General features: G+C 45.5%; 1 protein-coding gene across 3 annotated transcripts in view; it reads right to left on the minus strand.

Annotated features, from left to right (window-relative positions):
- The window catches only part of FZD6 (frizzled class receptor 6), a 35,032-nt gene extending 27,841 nt beyond the window's left edge, over positions 1 to 7,191 (minus strand). The window contains exons 1-2 of one of the 3 annotated variants that reach the window (XM_056332077.1): positions 6,625 to 6,780; positions 6,035 to 6,432 (exon numbers count right to left, since the gene is read on the minus strand). In XM_056332077.1, coding sequence (XP_056188052.1) covers positions 6,035 to 6,214 — 180 coding nt within the window. In that variant the 5' untranslated portion in view covers positions 6,215 to 6,432; positions 6,625 to 6,780. Of the gene's footprint in view, positions 1 to 6,034; positions 6,433 to 6,624; positions 6,781 to 7,077 lie in introns of those variants that run through there. The other 2 variants (XM_056332076.1, XM_056332075.1) reach the window with 2 other exon arrangements.
- Positions 7,192 to 18,556: the final 11,365 nt, after the last annotated feature.

Consider the following 18,556-nt stretch of genomic DNA (forward strand, 5'->3'; position numbering starts at 1 on the left):
TAATGACACTAGATGAAGGGCCTCAGTACTACAGCTAACAAACACTCTTTTTTAGTGGCTGTAATTTAGCATACCCACAGGAATCAGCAAAGATGGTTTATGAATGTATTACTGCAAGAGCTAAAGACAACTTAAATTTCTTTGGAACACCTGAGCGCAAGAGAGCACAAAACCAAAAATACATGTCTCAAATTTCCACCGTATTGTACAAATGACACAGATGTGTCTAATTTATGTATTTTTGACCCCTTAGCCAAAGCTTTTCTACAAGTGACATGGTGATGCTCAAAACAGAATTATTCATGTCCAACTGTTCTGTATTTCTACAGACTTACCCAGCACAGCAGTCATACTGCTTTGTATTTCCCCTGATCCATATGAAGTGTCCATAAAAAAACCCAAAACTTTGGCATTTGCCAGCCTTCATTTAACAAGCAGCAATTTAGCTGTTGCACCACCAAAATCTTTTGTGACCATCACTTTGTTCAGACAACCCAGAAAAGTTACCTCAGTTTGTAACTAAGTGACGTACATCAGGCTACATTTTCCACTTTTTCCACGTCTTTCCTGCCTGTTAGTACCGGCAATATATGGTAAAGAAACAGCAAAATCATTTAAAGCAAAGCATGAATTAAAAAGCCCCCTGTGCTTGTTCCATGGGATCAGAGTCCACACCTTTGCACTCTTTCTCCAACATAGGCTCTGAGGCAGCATCAGGGACAAAACATAACTCCAAGCAGATAGATAATATTGTTTTCCTAATTGAACCCGAGCTACCAAAATTTGAAGATTTTAAACTTCAAGTTTTAAGTACTAGTGGTTCACATATTACACGAAGCACTGCTCATATGGGGTAAGAGGGAGAGGCAAGATGCCTGTCTGCAGAGGTTTCAGTAAATTCACAACTGTGTTATTTTGCAGAACATCCCAGTAACAACCTTCTGCAAGAATAGCACTTACTTCCCCAAAACTCCCAGCCTACAAAAGGTGGACAGCTTCCTCCTCTCTGTGTGTATACATACACATATATACACACTGATTTAAGCTTGCCAGACACCAGGTTTCCAGTTTTTGCAAGTACTTTCATATTGAATTAATTGTAAATTTGTATTTAGTGGAAGGAAATTAAGCGATTACATTAAAAAAAATTAACTCACAGAACTTCAGTATTAAGCTTTTAAAGGTACTCCTTGACCCACTTTAAACTGGTTTTGTTAGTTTAAACCAACCCTATTTCTCATACAATTTCTCCTCCTGCTGCAGCCAGTTGCACTGAACTCTCCATAGACATACACACACATTCTGGCACGTGGTCATGAACTCAGAAGTGAACGGAAAACTCACTACAGAATCATTTTTCCAGTCTCTCTCAGGTACTTTATTTTTCTCTGTCGGACATGTTCCAGGGTTTTGTATAGTCTGCTTCAAAAACTCGCTGGCAAGCCTTTTGCCTTTGCACTTCTACAGACCCATAGATCTTACCAGTGTCAGGAAGTGTTAAGGGCCTGCCAATGGTGGACACATTCCAGAACAGCCGAACACATTAAGAAATAGGAACAAAAAGTTATGACACAGTAATATTCTCTGCCTTGCTGGAATAATGCCTTATGTTGACAACCTATTCCAGGACAGTTAAAGCAGGAATTAGTTCGGAATTAGAAGTGACTTGGTTTTGTGGATGACCACGAGGGGGAGTTACACCTATTCAACTACAGCTGTAATGAACCAACTATTTATTCTGTGTTCATCTGTTTTCCTCAACAGACAAACCCCAGACCTTCGGTCTCCCAATCTGAGCTAGTAGTAACACAAGCAGCGTTACTGTTAACCTGCTCTGAGATGGAGATACCGTAATCATCTGCAAATAATCACATTCCACTGTCACGCTGCTGTTTAGCTAACGTACACAAAGCTTCACACCACAAAGTCACGCAGTTTTACTTTCCTAAAATCATTATTTGTTGTATAAACAAAACTAACCCAAATATAAAGTAAAACTCAAGTAGCCTAAACTCAATCTGCCAGGTTGAAAGCTCAGAATAAAAAAATAAAGTAGGGGGAATGGAGGGAGGAACTGGAAATTATGAATTTTCTATTGCAGAAAAAAACCCAGAGGGACTATAATCACTAGCCAGAACACCCATAGCAGAGGCTCTAAGACTGAGTTAAGTCTTTTTTCCTGCTCTAATCAGTTCAGTGTTCCGGTTTATAGCACATCACTATGAAGAGCTGACACATGAGGCAGAAATGCAAAACCACAGATTAGTTTACTTCCTGGAGAACAACCACCACCTGAGACAGTGGCTCCACATCAACTTCTCCTGGAGGATTACTACGAGGACACCACTCAGAAATGCCAATTTAACACCTTTCCAGAAAGCAGAGAAACTATACAGAAGCCTTTGCACTCCAGCAGACTGAAAGCACAGCTCTTCTAGTTATACAAACCTTCCCACAGCAGAACTCACCTGCAGAGCCTTGAGAGTAAGACATAGAGGGCTACCAGTTTTGGAGTGTGAACTTCACCTTCAGGTGAGACTTGTCCCCTTGACAAATATTTGTTCCTTCTGGGAGTAAACATTTGAAATAAGTAACAGGAAGAATTTTCCAGAGGGGACTGTAGCAGAAACCAGGACTAACATCAAGGCCCTTTCTGCACAAAATGCTTGTATTGGTTGAAGAAGTCTCTACCATGTGCCCTGGGATTGCACAATTAAGCAGCTTGCTCAAAGTCAGTTAAGATAACGTGAGGAAAATATTACGAGGCTCAACCTCAAAACCCAGTGTTTACATCCTAAGACCATGCCCAGTCTTGAGAACAGGCTGTGGGGAGGGGAGGGGAAAGAGTGAGATGAAATTAAAAACCAAAGCCTTTAAGCATTCCTACTGATGATCAAAAGAAAAAAGTTTCAACCTACATGCTATTAAAATTCTTGCTTTGGTATGAATGAAGTCTGGACTACCAATTACAGAAAAATTCAAGCTCTTAAAACTATAGAAGTCTCCTCCACCTCCCAACCTGCTGCCTCTTGATGGCTGCAGAGTGAAATCAAACAATATTCCAGGAGTCACAGAATGGTCAGGGTTGAAGGGTCCTCTGAAGATCATGTAGTCCAACCCCCTGCTCAGGCAGGTTCACTCAGAGCAGGTTGCAGAGTTGCATCCAGGTGGGTTTTGAATGTCTCCAGAGAAGGAGACCCCACACCCTCTCTGGGCAGCCTGTCCCAGTGCTGTCACCCTCAGAGCAAAGAGGTTTTTCCTCCTGTTCAGGTGGAACCTCCTGTGTTGCAGTTTGTGCCCGTTGCCCCTTATCCTGTCACTGGGCACCACTGAAAAGAGCACGGCCGTCCTGACACTCGTCCTTCAGGTATTTGTATGCATTGATAAGTCTTCCCTTCTCCAGACTAAACAGGCCCAGCTCCCTCAGCCTTTCATTATCAGGGAGATGCTTCAGTCCCCTCACCATCTTCATAGCCCCCCGCTGGGCCCTCTCCAGTAGTTTCCTGGCTCTGCTGAACTGGGGAGCCCAGAATTTGACACAGCACTCCAGATGTGGCCTCACTGGGGCAGAGCAGGAGAGGATCACCTCCCTCAACCTGCTGGCCATGCTCCTCCTGATGCACCGCAGGATCACTTTGGGTTTTTTGGCCACCAAGGCACACTGCTGGCTCATGGGCAACCTGTATCCACCAGAACTCACAGGTCCCTCTCTGCAGAGCTGCCTTCCAGCAGGTCAGCCCCCAGCCTGTGCTGGTACAGCGGCTGTTGCTCCCTAAGCGCAGGATCTTACACAGTTGCCTTTGCTGAACTTCATTAGGTTCCTCTCTGCCCAACTCCCAATTCTCAATAGCTCCTCTTCCCCTGCTGCAACAGTAAGTTCCCCGAAAAGCAGAACCCTTTGACAATCCGGAGACAGTTCCCTGTATGCAATCAACTATGGGCAAACTATACTGGTGTCATTACTGAATACCACGTAGAATCACATGAAAATGCATAAATGACATTAGTACATCCTGGCCTCCTCCCTCAGAAAAAAGGCCCAGCCATGAAGCACCATAAGCTTACCTTATTAACTCCCATCTAACCACCAGCAACAGATTAAACAGTAGCTACATACAGAACGGCAGGAAATTTCCTTACCCTTTCACCAGTAAAGCAGCCGTCTGAAAAACTCAGTTTGGCCAAGGAGTCAATCAGCACTGCTGAATCACAAATAAAAGGCAGGCAGATAGCACACACACATTAGGTAGTTTAGAAATGTCTGCGCAACACTAGAGTAGTGAGGTATACCAAATTAGAGGCCAGACAGTGGCAATGACAGGACACAAGGAATCAAATGAAACAGGGTAGGGAAATCAAATCCTAATAGACACTGTTGCTCTGCATAGCCACTCAGTCAGTTGGCTGAGTACTGATCAACCACTGCCCTGATCAGAGGTGGTTATAAGGGCCACAGGATGGAAAAAGAGGGGAAACAACAAAACTTCTCACTACCATGCAGTTTTTATGAAATAGTTCTATGAGAACAGGTAAGTACCGAATCCTTTCTGGACAGAACTCCCTCCACGCAGAAGGCATGAACTAGGCACAAGCTACTGACAGTTCAGAAAAGTCAGTCATGGCAACCTAATAAAACATCTCTGTGGTCTCTCTGTCATAACAGCATCATGACTGGAAGGCATGAATACTGACAAAAGGTGGCTCAACAGTTGTAGTTAAGACACACCAAGTAAGAACCAGCAGCATACCTGACAAGATAAAAGTGACAGACGCTGTAGAAAGCATTCCTGACAAACAGTGACTGGAGAATTCACTGTACAGGTTACAACTGAAGCCCATAGCCTGCCTTTCAATTTAAAAGACCACAATTTATATGAAATCTCCAGCTGAATTCAGTTGCTTGCATACAAGTCTCTTAACATTGGATACCAGAATTCTGCCATACGTCTACACTGGGCTGGCAAACACGATGCAACACCAAAGCCTGTGCCCTTCCAGACTAGCAGCTAGAGGCCAAACAGGGAATCCTGACTATCCCAAGCAACACTAAAAAAAAAAAAAAAATAAAAAATTTTGGCTACTGAACCAAGCTCCTCCTCCAAGCTCTGTAAAGAATATGCAAATAAGATTTCAGTAATAGTAGCCACCTCCAATACCACCTATAAATTTTTCTTAAACCAGATACCACTTAATTTTCAACTCACTTCTGTTTCACTCTCTCCACAGCACAAGACGGTAAAAAAGCTTTTCAAGACCTGTGTTAAGATGTTCCCCCTCCTCTTACCACTGAAAAGCCATTATTAAAACAGGTTTAAAACTTGTTTTACAAGCCTCTCACCCAGAGAGGCTCTAGCCCTTTACAGCTATTGCTATCGGCAAAGCCTTTCCACAAGGTGGCATATTCTCAAGGGAGCCATATGTTACAGTCAGTTCAGGTAAGAAGAGTGTTTGTTTTCAGTTTAAAAGAAAAAAAAAAAAAAAAAAAGGACGACAAAAGAAAGAAAAAAGAGGAAAGTTGTTCTTTCAATCACAAGTTTCAGCATCCAGTCAGAAGACAACAGAATACAAAAGCCACGATGGAGAGCTGTGCTAAGAATAAGTTTAGGTACCTCTCCTTAGTAAACATAAGCTAAAAGAAGAAAAAAGAGCAATTTCTAAACATTAATTCTGCACTACCTGAGTTCAGGTGGGCCAGGATATCGTAAGCTATATTCTCTGAGAATTTCAGGAATTCCTGTGTGTATCAGTCAGGTGCCTCTGCTGTATGTGATCAGCTCTGCCACAGAGCTCTGAAGAGCTACACGCATTCCTCTCACAGGATTCAAAGCAGGGGTGGGGAGGGGGGACGGTGCCTATAGCCCCTTTACAGAGTGCTTATACAACCAAGCAGCTGTAACACACTCCAACAAGTTAAAAGAAACATCTAATCGCTAAACATTATGTGCTTTGTCATTCAGTGCGACAGATGTCAAAAACCATTTCTCAACGACAAAAAAATGTTGTTCCATACTACAGCAGGGGTGGGAGAACTTACCTCCATTTGGAGAGCAGCCGTGTCCTGATCATAGTGTCCCATAATGTTTGGGAAAAAAGTCATATTGTATGGCATTCCTGAACATCTAGAAATAGTAATTGGCTCACACGTGAATAAACTGTGCCCTTGCACCAGAGTTAGAAGTAAACTGCAAGTCGCAGAGAATGCAAGTACTCCCATTTTGTCAGGACCTCCAACTTCAGCAGGTAGCTCCGTGCAGCAGGTAGGCAGACCGGCTTTGCACAGGGATAAAAACACACATCTTCCTCTGCCGGCTCCGGTGCAAGGCAAGGGCCGGGCAGTAAGGCAGACGATCAGACTCCTCACCGCCGCTGCAGGTATCTCCCCATTCTGGCTGACCGCGATTTTACTAAATCCCTTCTTCCTCGAGCCCGCACCTGCCGAACCGGGAAAGGACAGAGCAGAGGCATCAACAGCAGAAACCCGGCCGCGACCAGCCGCCCCACGGCCGAGCTCGGCCTCCCCAGACGCCTGCAGGAAGGCGGGCGGCTCCTGCCGGGCCCACGCCGCACCGCACCGCTCCCCGCTCCACCGGCGCAGCGCCCGCGTCCCCCCCGGCTCCCACATACCCGGCAGGGGCCGGGGCACGGTCCCGCTGCGCCCAGTCCCGGGGAGCACCGCCTCGCCCACGGGGAGCAGCGCGTTCGGCCACGGCCACCGCTCCCGCCCGGGCCCCGGAGCCACCGCTGCTCCCCACGCCCCGCTGCCGGCGCTCGGTTCCCAGCCCCGCCCTGCCAAGCGGCGCCCGCGGGGCCGGGCGGGGAGCCGGCCGAGAAGTCGGCCCAGGAGCCGGGGCTCGCCGGGCGCGGCCTCGGCGCCGCATCCCCGCCACGCCCGGGCCGCGCCCCCGCCGCCCCCTCACCGGGGACCCGCCTCCCGGCGGACGCTTCCCCCGAGGCGGCCGCCCCGGGGCGCCGCGCGCCGCACTGAGGGGCGGCCGCCGCTCCCTGGGACGGGACTGAGGAGGGAACCCGGGACCCGCCCCCCGCCGCCGCCGCCACCGCCGCCACCGCCGTCCTCACCCGTGCGCGCCCGGCAGCGGCCCGCTCCCCGCCGCGGCTGCTAATGGCCGCGGCCGCCCCGCGCCACCGACAGGATGTGGCGTGCGGCAGCGGGCGGCGGGCGGCGGGGGGGCGGGGGGGGCACTCGCGCGATACTTGGCGGGGGGGCGGGGCGGCCGCACCTTTCCGCCACGCCCCTCGGCACGGGCCGGGGTCCGCTCGCGGCCGCGCCGTCCCGCGGGGGGGAGCGGTGCTGGGGCCGCCACCCGCCCGGCCACCGCCACCCACCCGCCCGGCCACCGCCACCGCCGAGCGGGCCGGGGTCCCGCGGCGCGCAGGGCTGCCCACGCCCCGGCAGCGCGCCTCGGGGCAGACAGCCCCCGCTGGGAAAGCCCCCGGGGCTGGACGCACGGATGCAGGCGGCGTGCAAAGTCCGGCCGAGCGATGCCTGGCGCTTGGATGGCTGTCCGTAAAAATACTCGATGTTAACTCTGCGATACGCTGTACAAATGCTACGGCTGCCGGGGGGCGAGAGCTGTGCCGGTGCCACCGCGGTCCTGCAAACTAGTGCCCCTGCTATGAGGCGTGCGGCACCTGTTAGGGGAGGATGGGGAGGAGGCGGGTGCTGGGAGTCGACGTGGAGCGACTGGATTTATTGAAGGGAAGCGATCTGAGGTGGGGGTGCTGCGGTGGGAACAAAGGGAAATGAGGATGGAGGAGCTCCTCCAGAGCCTGGGCCCCAGGACAGGACGTGTGCAGGAGCTGCCCTCCTGCTGCTCCTGTGCCTGCGGCTGCCTGAGACCCCCCACACTGGGTGGGTGCACAAACACAGGCCCCAGCTAGTGAGACCCAACTACAGAATTGCAGAACATTCCAGGCAGAGGTGACCACATGTCTCTGCGCCGAGCCGCCCGAGGTCTCATCAGGCCGCTGTTCAGCCACACAACTTGCTCCGCGCTCCAGGACTGGAACAGGAAACTCCAGATGCCGAGACATGCAAACCAGATCTAGAAATGGTTTGGCGGCGTTCAGGCAGCGCTGCCTTTCTGCTAATGAGCCCCGAGATAGCCTGTGCAGTCAGAGAATCCATCCATGAATGGTGGTGAGCGTGAAGCTGCACATAGTTATTCAGAGGACCACAAGCATCTCGAACTCTCTCCATGCAAATATTTTGTGTATCGTTCCCTGTGTCACCCTACAGAAACGCAAAACCCCTCCAGATTCCTTTATGTGAAATCCTTTTATCACCTCTGTGAATCATGAGGAAGATTATACCTACCTGCCACCGATCCACATAGCTCTGCCATTTGAGCAAATGGAGTAACTTGATAGCTGGAATTAAAATTGCTGTACAAATGAGCAACTGATGTTAGATGAAATGTTGTTTGCAGGCTGTGGAAACTACTGTATGACAACACTCACCTACATTATCCTCTGTCTTTGCTCCACTTTTCAGCTTTCAGCTGGCTGTCCTAGTCTCTCTCAGGAGCTTTTCTCATCCTAGAAATACTGTGGTTTTCTTTCCATGAGCCCTGAGAGGCCACACTGCAGGTCCGGCAGCGAGAGCACCAGGAGCATGCAAGGGGGACTCTCCCTGCTCCGCATCTGCAGAAGCTGTTCCAGGGAAGTTCCTGTCAGCCCTTGCTGAAGTTGCTGAGTTGCTCTCAACTCCAGGAACGCTGTCAGGCACACCGAAACCTTGCAGAGATAGGATGTGTTCCGTGCGAATTCACTCTCCAGCAGACTTCTACTGAATTCTCTTTCCTTTCTAGTTCATTGACTAAGCCTATAGGCATTTTCACGGAAACAACAGCAGAACTAAGTAGATCATCTATACCATGTGGAAAGTCTCTGTTTCCCAGTACGTAGGGTTGACAAATTTTCAGACAAGCTTCTGTTATAGGTTTATTATGGGAAAACCAGCATGGCTTACAGGATTTTTATGAAAACAATATAAAATTTTGCTGAAACAACTAGACAAAAATCCAAGGTGTGGAAATTTCAGCCAAACCGCAGAAATTTGTCAAAGTAACAAACACCTGAAAACAGGGTATTGTGAGGAGTTTAACAGCCTTAGTGGTAAGCTCAGCTAGCATCATACTGTATAAATATGGCATTATATAACATGAAGGCTTAGTTCCATCGGAATGGATTTCATACATAAATTAAGTCTCTGAAAAAGAGATATGGCCAAATAAGATTGTTTTCCTTCCTTAAAGACTCATGGTTTTGTTAGATGATAGGAAAAGGCAGAGAAAAGGAAGGATGAGCCCTTTCTTATATAAAATTATTAATTTATTTTCTTTGCATACAGCCTAGTTGCTAAGCAAGTTATTCCAGAGGTTGGTTCTCAAAGCTGTGATCTAAATACATGTGTTTCTAGCTCTGTAAAGGTCTTGACTAACCAGAGTGAGGAATGTGAGCACTCTCACTGGTATCTAGCAAAGTACCTTTAAGTATGATTAAGTATTTTAAGCATGTGCTCAAATATACTGCTGATTAGGGATGCAACTACTTGGATGTGTAAGTGCTTTGCTCACCTGGCACTGGAGATATGGTTAACATTTCAGTTAATGTAATATTAATTTGCTGACCTTTCTCTGGCACTGCTTCAAACAATTATAGTTCAGCAATTTTTACTACAAAGACTTCTAAGTGTTTTAAAGCCTTGTTTAAATCCTAGGTCATCTTCCAATGCCTTTTGACAAATGTAGCAGAGGGGGTTTCAGCAGTGGCCGGTGGCAGCTCTCTTCCAAGCTCTGCTGGCTCCTACCACCAGTGTGGTGGAACAGATCGTGTGCCATCCCCTCCACGCCCACGCTCCATCGGAGCAGCTTAAACCCATCCTTGGCAGCTTGCCTGGGCTGTGAACTGAAGCACCATTTTCTCCTTCAAATTTTTGTGGGGACATCCCACCTGGGAAAGGCAAATGGCAACGTGACCACATTTACCTTCTGTGTGAACATGTTAGTGCCCCACGTGCTCATGCACTAGGCAGAAGGGATCTAAAATGGGCAGCAGCTGTGAGGAAGAAGCCCACCTCTCAGACACAAGGGGTGTGCATGTGGCTGTAGTGCTTGGAGCCTGCACGTGAGCAGTTGTACACTGGCTCGAGCTTTCTCCTGTTGGCACATCTAACATAACTGAATTGCAGTGTTGGAACATTGTACTGAAGTTTGACTTAATGTAATTTAAATATTACAGATTTACCAATTACATAGTTTGATGTTGGCTGTTTTAGTTATAAGGTTCATAATGTTCTTATTATTCTACATTTAAAACGCATTATTCATAATTTGGTGAAATTTAAAAGGACTAAATAGCCAGTAGATGGCACCAATAAATCCTGCTGTGAGACTTAAAATTGAAAGTATAATTCTTGTACTTTCTCCCAAATGCATTTTGTAAATGAAAAAACCTAGACAAAACAGCATCACTGATATAATTTATACTTACTAGTTTACAATAATAATCAGGGAAAACATTTCCGTTTACAAGCAGAATGTGTTTCCTAAGTCAAAATTCTACCATTTAATTGAACACATAAACTTGTGAGAAAAGCTTAATAGGAACACACAGTTTACTGAGGAACACAATAATTTCCTAGTTATTCAGAAAATCCAGTCTTTGACGAGTTAGTGCCTTCCGAGCACCTCTGTAATCTCATGCAGCTGTGTCAGCTTAAACTTTTCTTCATCATATGGTTTTTTCTACCAAGCCTTTAAACTGTAACACCTCCCCAACCCCCAACAGCCATGAAAACAGGAGAAGGAAGCACACTGAGAAAGCCAGAAGGCTTGTGCATTGCTGTGTGCTACCTGCATTACTGGGTACTCGGAACCCGTGTCACCTTCTTCCCTGAACAAAGTATGACCTCTTTAGACTTCAGTCCTTCAAAATATTATGGCTGTGTGGTTTGTGGCACCCACACGTAAGAAGATGTTGATTTCCTTTATGCTAGAAGGATCTCATCTTTCATTTGTCTGTAAATGACAACACTGTGCCTTCATAGCGCTGCTTTAATAAAACAGTGATTATGCTAATAGTATTCCTTTCCCAACAGGTTACCTCACCTAACCTCGGCTATAAAGCACAGTGTAAACTAAACAGAAAATGAGGCTTGTAAAGAGTAAACTTGCCTAAGAACGATCAAGGATATTTCATTCCTTATGGACTTTTCACAGCCACCTTCACTCTTGATCAATCTGCAGCCTGTCTTCTTGGGTGACAGCAGCAGCAGCAGCAGCACCAGCAGCAGCAGCAGCAGCAGCAAAGGAAAGCATTTTTCCCAAAGGAGCCCCTCTTATCTCGTTTCTGCAGCTGGGGCACTACTTACTTGGGACAAAGTCACAAAGGCTGAGGGAAAGGAAGTCTGTGCTACAGGGCATGAGTCATTTCCAAAGGGAAAGACTGATACAAACCCAGCACTCTGTTAGAGCGAGCGAGCAAGGCACAGGTGTCGCCAACAGCAAGTCCTGACTGAACAAGCTGTGATGTAGCTTGTTTCTTCGCTCCCTCCAAAACACTGATGTGTTAACTTGAGTTGAACCGTCCCTATCAATACGGTGTGCAATTGGCAAAGTGGGATTGACTACACACACATTTCAAATGCTTTTTTTTCAGTTGGTAGTTCAAGACATTTTGAAACGTGAGGATGCCAGGGACACAAGAAAACAATAGTTTTGGAAGCTGAAGTGCTAACTACCACAGGGTGATTGCAAAGGTACTAATCAACATGTTAAAGGCAGACTAATGAGCATCCACAGCGCTGTTCCAGGATATTGGTAATTATACCCATCCCATACCCAGCTGATGCATACTATCTTTCTATCGTAACAGTCCTGTGCTGGGGGGACTTCCCAGGTTCTGGGGAACTATGTAACAGAGTGCCTTGTACAAAAAACACAGGTCTGTCTCTAAGTTCATCCTCCCAACATCTCCTCCCAGTGGGATTTCTGGAGAGGCAGATTCAACATTTGATAAACTTCAGATAAGAAGTACAAATTTTTGGTTTTCATTCCTTCACAATTTCATATTTACCTTTAATAGCATTAGTTTGAAATTCTATGGAATAAAGTTATGTTAATGTGCAAGAATTAAGGAGAAAGTATCATGATCACAGTATCCATCATCTTTACAAATAGGGCAGCAAGTTGTTTTCTGTCAGATTTTTTGTCACTGTTTATGATACCAGTAAAATTATTTGAATCTTAGTGGCTTAATACTCAGAAATAATGAATGGATCTACCTTTCCTAAGCTTCTTCACAGGTGTTCCCAAGCTATTACAAATGAAAACATCATGTAGAATACTAAATATGTTTTCAGCTGAGAAATACAGTTCTGCCCAAGATCAATGCAAAATACAAAAGTGAGTCACACTTTAGATCTTGGGGTAACTGTAATCACATAACTCATTTCTCAGGTTAATAAAATCTGCTGCACTCTAGGACTTGTGTCAGCATTACTGTTTTAAACTAGGATTTGCAAGATATGCTTATGGAACCAGTTACACCATGTCCTGGGAGATAGTGCTGACCACTGTTAAGACTTACAGATTATATAAACCTCATTTTTTCAGTCTCCTTCCATGTCTTTTAACCCTTACTGTTTAGGATCAACCACTGTATCATCACTCAATGTCTGGAAATGAAGCCTTTCCACCTAGGAATCTGTAGTTAGAAAGATTGTGGAGCCGTCTGTGTGAGTGTGAAAGCATGTCAAATACAGATTATGGCAGAAAAATGAAGTGTGAAATAGTTAGACAAAACCAATAAGGAATGAGAAAGAAAAGGCTTTAGGATGTGTCAGTAGTAATCTCAGTAGGTCATCAACAGAAAACAATTCTTCATTAGCAGGGAATTGATTCTAAGCACAAAAATAAATTTTCTTGGCTACATCTAATTAACATTCAATTTTGTCTTCCCACGTGGCATAGCATAATTTTGGTAATTCACATATATCATCAGCTATGTCTGACAGATGGTTTGAGAGAAGGAGAGTCAGGGAAGGAACTAACCACTGCTCCGTTACGTATTTTTACACAATTTTTGTAACAAAGTGTACTGGTTCCGTGTTTGTGCCTTCATCTTCTTTCTTGGATTTTCTGTCATGTAACTGGATGTGTTCAACTTGAAGGGGAAGAGGAGGCCAGAAGCCAAAAAGTAACACTCCAAATAGGGAAGGCCAGGAGGCAAGGGGGAAGGGACAGAAGGACAGGCTTCTCCTGGGCAGTGGGATGAGAGGCAGAGAAGAAAGACCAAGAGGCTCTTTGCTTCTCTGAGCAGGGCAGGCAGGAGGCTGGGTGAGACTTTACTTGCTGGATAGGGATGGGACTTACAAAGCTCAGCCCTGGGCAGTTGCTGAGGGTCTTACGAAGCATCCAGAATGGCAAAGCAAAGCAAACATGTGGCACGTAAGCAATAAGAAAAGAGAACACTGAGATGTGAGATGGGATTTATGCGTCTGTGACACAGGAATCCTAACCCGCGCTTCTCAGGGCACTGGTTTGTGAAGGCCTGTGGTCTTAGTTTCCAAACTGGAAATATGGCTGAGAAGTATCCATAAAGCATTCCCTTTTACAAAGGGAAAGGGGAAGGCACTCATACCATCAGCTCCTGGATCCTTGAGAGCTTCTGGAAGACCAAGAGACCTTACAGTTCATGGGAAACTTCTCTGACCTTCCTTGCCAACAGCAGCCTGGTCATTATGGTTGGCTTTGTCCTCAGAGGACCCAAACTGTCCCTGAATGATAGAGATGCCCATGTCTCTTTCCACAGAGGCACTCATGTGCATTGGTGTGATGCCCCTGTTCCACAACAGAACACAGTTCAGATCCTCACAGTAGCAGAGCACACTGACTTGGCAATGGCTAAGTGTTCATTATCTGTTTTAACTGTCTTGCAAGTCTGCCTCGGGGCCTTAATTTTAGTCCTGCACTGCTGTAAGTTGCATTCATGCCTGTGCTGGGCCACCTGGGCACAAACTACCATGGTGAGTCACCCTGTGCCACCAGTGGTCACTCCATGCACTGATGATCCTTTACTCAAAGTTTCAGGCAGTTTAAGGACCATCTGAGAGGTTCCATTGGGATCGATACGCTAGAAGTACACATTCCTCTGGAGCATTGTTTTTAATGGTTGCATTATGGATAAGTTTGCAATGAGGTGCTATGTCTGGTCCAACTCTGCAGTGGTACCATGCTGTAGGAGCAATGACGTCCATGGTGAAAACTAAAGACAAGCAAAATCATCCCAGCACAGTAGTAGAAGCCAGAGGTCTACTGAGCATCTAGGTGAAGAGACTGATCATGACTAGTAGCTGATACAGACCTAAAAACACTGACAGCACTTCAGCAACCAGGCCAACTGAACAGTCCAAGTCTCTAAAAAGGGGAGCAAATACATCCAGAGATGGCAGCACTGTTTGCAGAGGTCAGAAAGAGAAGGGTAATTCCATGCCAAAAGCACTGGAATGCAGCTCCTGAGACCTTTTCAAAATGTCAGTAGAGCAAAATGGATAGACAAGACCAAAATCAGTTTAACTCGCCCAGCTCAATTTCTGCTGGAGATGCAATTGGAGTAATGTAGCTAGGATTTTTCAGTCTGGGCCTTGGAGTCATAAATCCAATTTTACTGTATCTTTGTGCATCAAATGTCATAACAACTAGCATAAAGTAAGAACAGAAAATAAGTGTCTAGGAACTTCACCACTCAAGAGCAGTTATTTGGTCCTGTGCAAAGGGACTGAAAATAAATTAAAATCAGTAATCACAGACAAAGATAGTGGTTTGTTTCTTTTCTCCTCTTTGCATTTGCATTATGCTACCACGTGCCTCATTATATTTTGTACCAAATTAATTCAACTTCCTTTGCAAAACTCAGGTGAAGGTGTTTAAGCAAGTGTTGTTGCAAAATTTATACTAAAAGCAGGTACTAACATTTTTAATAGAAAACAAAGAACAAAATCTGTTATCATATAAATTTTTTTAATGTATTCATTGATTGACATTGATATAACTAGAATCAGGATTTAATCCAATGGACCGACATTTCCGTAATTCCATGATTCATATGTTTCCCTCATTCCATTCTCCTCTCTGCGCCTGTTTTGGCAGGATATGCATGTTTCCACATCTCTGCCAATTGCATTGTCTTTTCTTCAGCCACTAGCAAATGCAAGGTTTCTACAGTCCTGGAAGTAAAGAGAATAACTCAGCTAAGCTTTTGTTTGAGCTCTGCATGAACTGTGTGGGTGAAACTGTCAAATGCCAGGAAAGAATTCTCAAATTTCTACCAATTTGGAAGAATCTAAAGCTGCTTTATATTCAAGAGCTGTAGCCGTGTCAGTTCAAGTGCTGGTTTTAACCTGTTTCTGAATTTGAAAGGCATAAAAAGGGATGAAAATCAAACTTGCATTACTGGAGCTTTCTGCTTTCACACTAATTTGTGGTAAAGGTTTATGGGCTATTGTGAGAGAACAGCAGCAGCTTAATACATGTTGAATGAATAAAGAAAGAGGCTGTTTTCACTTGTGAAAACACAGAAAAGCAAATTTTTTTATCTTGTATAAAATTACATAAACAAAAACCTTGCAAAAAATACAAACCCACTGATTTTCGCCCACAGTTAAGTCACCTTATACCACATTGGCAGCATAAAGAGATTCATGAGAATGTCCAGATATGCTCATTTTAAAGCCTTTATGCTAACAAAGTAGACAGCGTAGTATGCAATGGTCTTAGTAGAAGTGAAAATCTGTTACTTGAACAAAACTTATCGTCAGTAGGTGCAGCCGAAGCAGTCAGTCAATGGAGGAAGAAAGATGTCGTGTAGACCTATCCCCACAGAGTTTTAAATTGCTATTTCAATTATATGGAAGAAAATAATAGAGTAGAAACGATTTATACTAAATTGCACTGGTGTGGCTAAGCAAAGCTTGAACTTGTCTGTCATATGAAGAAGGAAGTAATAAATTCGTTTGACCTCAAAGACATCCCAAATGGCCAGCAGAAGTGGAAGGTGCTATTACCTTTCTAAGAGTCTAAAAGGCAGTCTGAGAGCAATGTCAAGATATATTTATTTATTGTACTACTCATGTCAAAAAAGTGGTCACCTGGGTTTGCTCAAGCAAACCTCCAAAAAATTTTTGAGGGGATAGAAATATAACTAAGAATTCAGTAGCACTGCCTGTTCAAGTATGAGGGATAAATGCCACTTGAGTTTGAAAAGAAACAGTTCAATGAACTGAGCAGACATAAATCAGATATCCTGACCTAGTAAGAACAGATCGTTGTTTCACCACTGGAGAGATCCATAAGGTGATGATCAATGTGGTGAATAAGAACCAGCAGTACCTCCTTTTAGAGAGCAGCCTTCCAGTTGCCTCCAAGGCATCCAACATAAAAGCTCTCAGTTATTTGTACCCATGACAGTGGAATTCCAGGCCACAATGTGCTTGATACAGTAAGAAAGTCCTATCTGTTAATCTAAGTGGATAACTACAAGCAATCAAATGCATTTGAGAAGTTACCACTCCTTGGTTCTGAATGACCAACCTCCCACCTGAGACAGGGTGACTGACCATCCCTGGGGTAACTTGTCATTTTTTTGCAATGTAACTCGTGTGCTTAAATCAGCCGGGGAAGGTTCTCTGGTGTATGAAAAAGGCAAATTTTGAATCACTGCAGGATCTTCCAAGGAGGACGTAGAGGCTATGAGCATGGATCACTTGCTTCTGTCATGAGATGTGCTTAACTTGAAGGGTGTTGAGCCAGAGAAGCAGTGCTGATGTGGCCGGGAGAAATTGCTGAGACAAAACTCAGCAAATGTTGGTCACAAAAGTGCTTGGAGACATGAGAGAATTTATTTCTCATCACTGCATCCTGCCATGGCCAGGGCAACCTGACTTTGTATCCTGTCTATAAATAAACAGGAATGTATCAGAGATACCTGGATCTGTCATCAAAACGTCCTTCTAAATCAAATGACGTAAATTGTACTAGTCACTTAGCTCAAAAAGGGGTAACACATGGTCTGTTCTGGAAAGATCAGTTTATTTGTTTTCCCAGGTATATAATTAAAAGTAACCCAGACTTCACAAATTTATGAGAGGAGAGAAATGAAAAACTTTGCCTTTCAGGTGAGGAGTATCGTATGGACTGTCCTTAGTCCCCATTCTGTCCCGATCCAAAATGTGCTATGGGCAGCTGGCAGCTATACTTCTGAAGGCATCAGCCCTATTGTAGCTTATCTTCAAAATGTCAAGGTTAGTCCCTTCTAGAGCAGGCTGGCTGCATCCACACTGCATACCCATGGAGCTACCCAAGCCCTGCAGCATCAGTCATACCCCTCCTGGAGAAGATGAGGTGAAAAACCATGAATATTAACATCATATTCCTTGCAGCCCACCCTACCCCCCTTCCTTTCCCCACCTTCCTTCTTGGAGAAGACCAGTGCCATTGGTCCTAGGACACAGAGGGGCCTGATGGGATGAGGACGGCCCCAGGCAGCGTGATCGGGTGCTGAGCAACGGGAATCATTCCTGGGAATGGGCTGTAATTACTGGACAATTTGGACCATCAGTATTAGTATATCACTGTATAACTGCACTGATAGTAATTAATTTATTGGACTGTTAACATTTTTATTAGACTAATAATAAATTCTTAGCTGTGTATATACAATGTGTTTCTTTAGCCCCTATAAATTGTACTGACTGTCTCAGAGAACTGGCAGTTACAATTCAGTACAGCCACCGACACAGAGAGCCCTTCTGAGAGCCCTGTGGCATTTTTCTGAACAGCCCATTGTATGCCCGAGCCTGCAGTAATGACACAAGATAACAACTGGGTTTTCCCAGGCTGTAGTTGCTGATGCAATGGGGTAGTTCTTGTAGGGTGAGCAGAGTGACTGTATAGCAGTATAGAGGGGGGAGCATCCGTGGACATAAGGTGGACAGAAATGTGTGATGAATAGAAGCCTAGAAAGAATGGTGTATTGCTGTGCAATGTGTGTGAACAAACGCAAGATTCCAGGAAGGCTGAGCTAGGGAAGAAACAAGGCATGTGTGTGGTCTTTCTGCCTGGAGAAGGAAGATGGAGACATAAACACGAAGGGTTTGGAAAGCTGTTGGTGGCATTCCCCAGGAAGCTGGAAAGGAGGAGCCGATAGGAACTGGCTTTCACAATGTGTGAGAACACATTTCCTAGAGTAATTAAGGGATTGCTCTGCAGCTTGCAGAAGCTGTTTATATCCTGCTGCCGATACTCTGAGAGACGTGCCCCGGGGCATCATGCAAGGGCATCCGTGGGTGTGCCAGGCTGGGACACCTGTGGGGTGGTAGAGGTCTCTGTAAGGCAGAAGGCAAGGGACACAGCATAACCCATGCTGCCTGCAAGGAGCAGCTTCTGGGGCAGCCAGGTTCTGTCATGGAGGGAACTGGCTGGTTTGTTCCCATGTTCCCTGGGCAGGAACACGCACATGTGCATATGTGAAGAGCAGG

The sequence above is a fragment of the Falco biarmicus genome, chromosome 3 (assembly GCF_023638135.1).
Source record: "Falco biarmicus isolate bFalBia1 chromosome 3, bFalBia1.pri, whole genome shotgun sequence".
Lineage (NCBI taxonomy): Eukaryota > Metazoa > Chordata > Aves > Falconiformes > Falconidae > Falco > Falco biarmicus.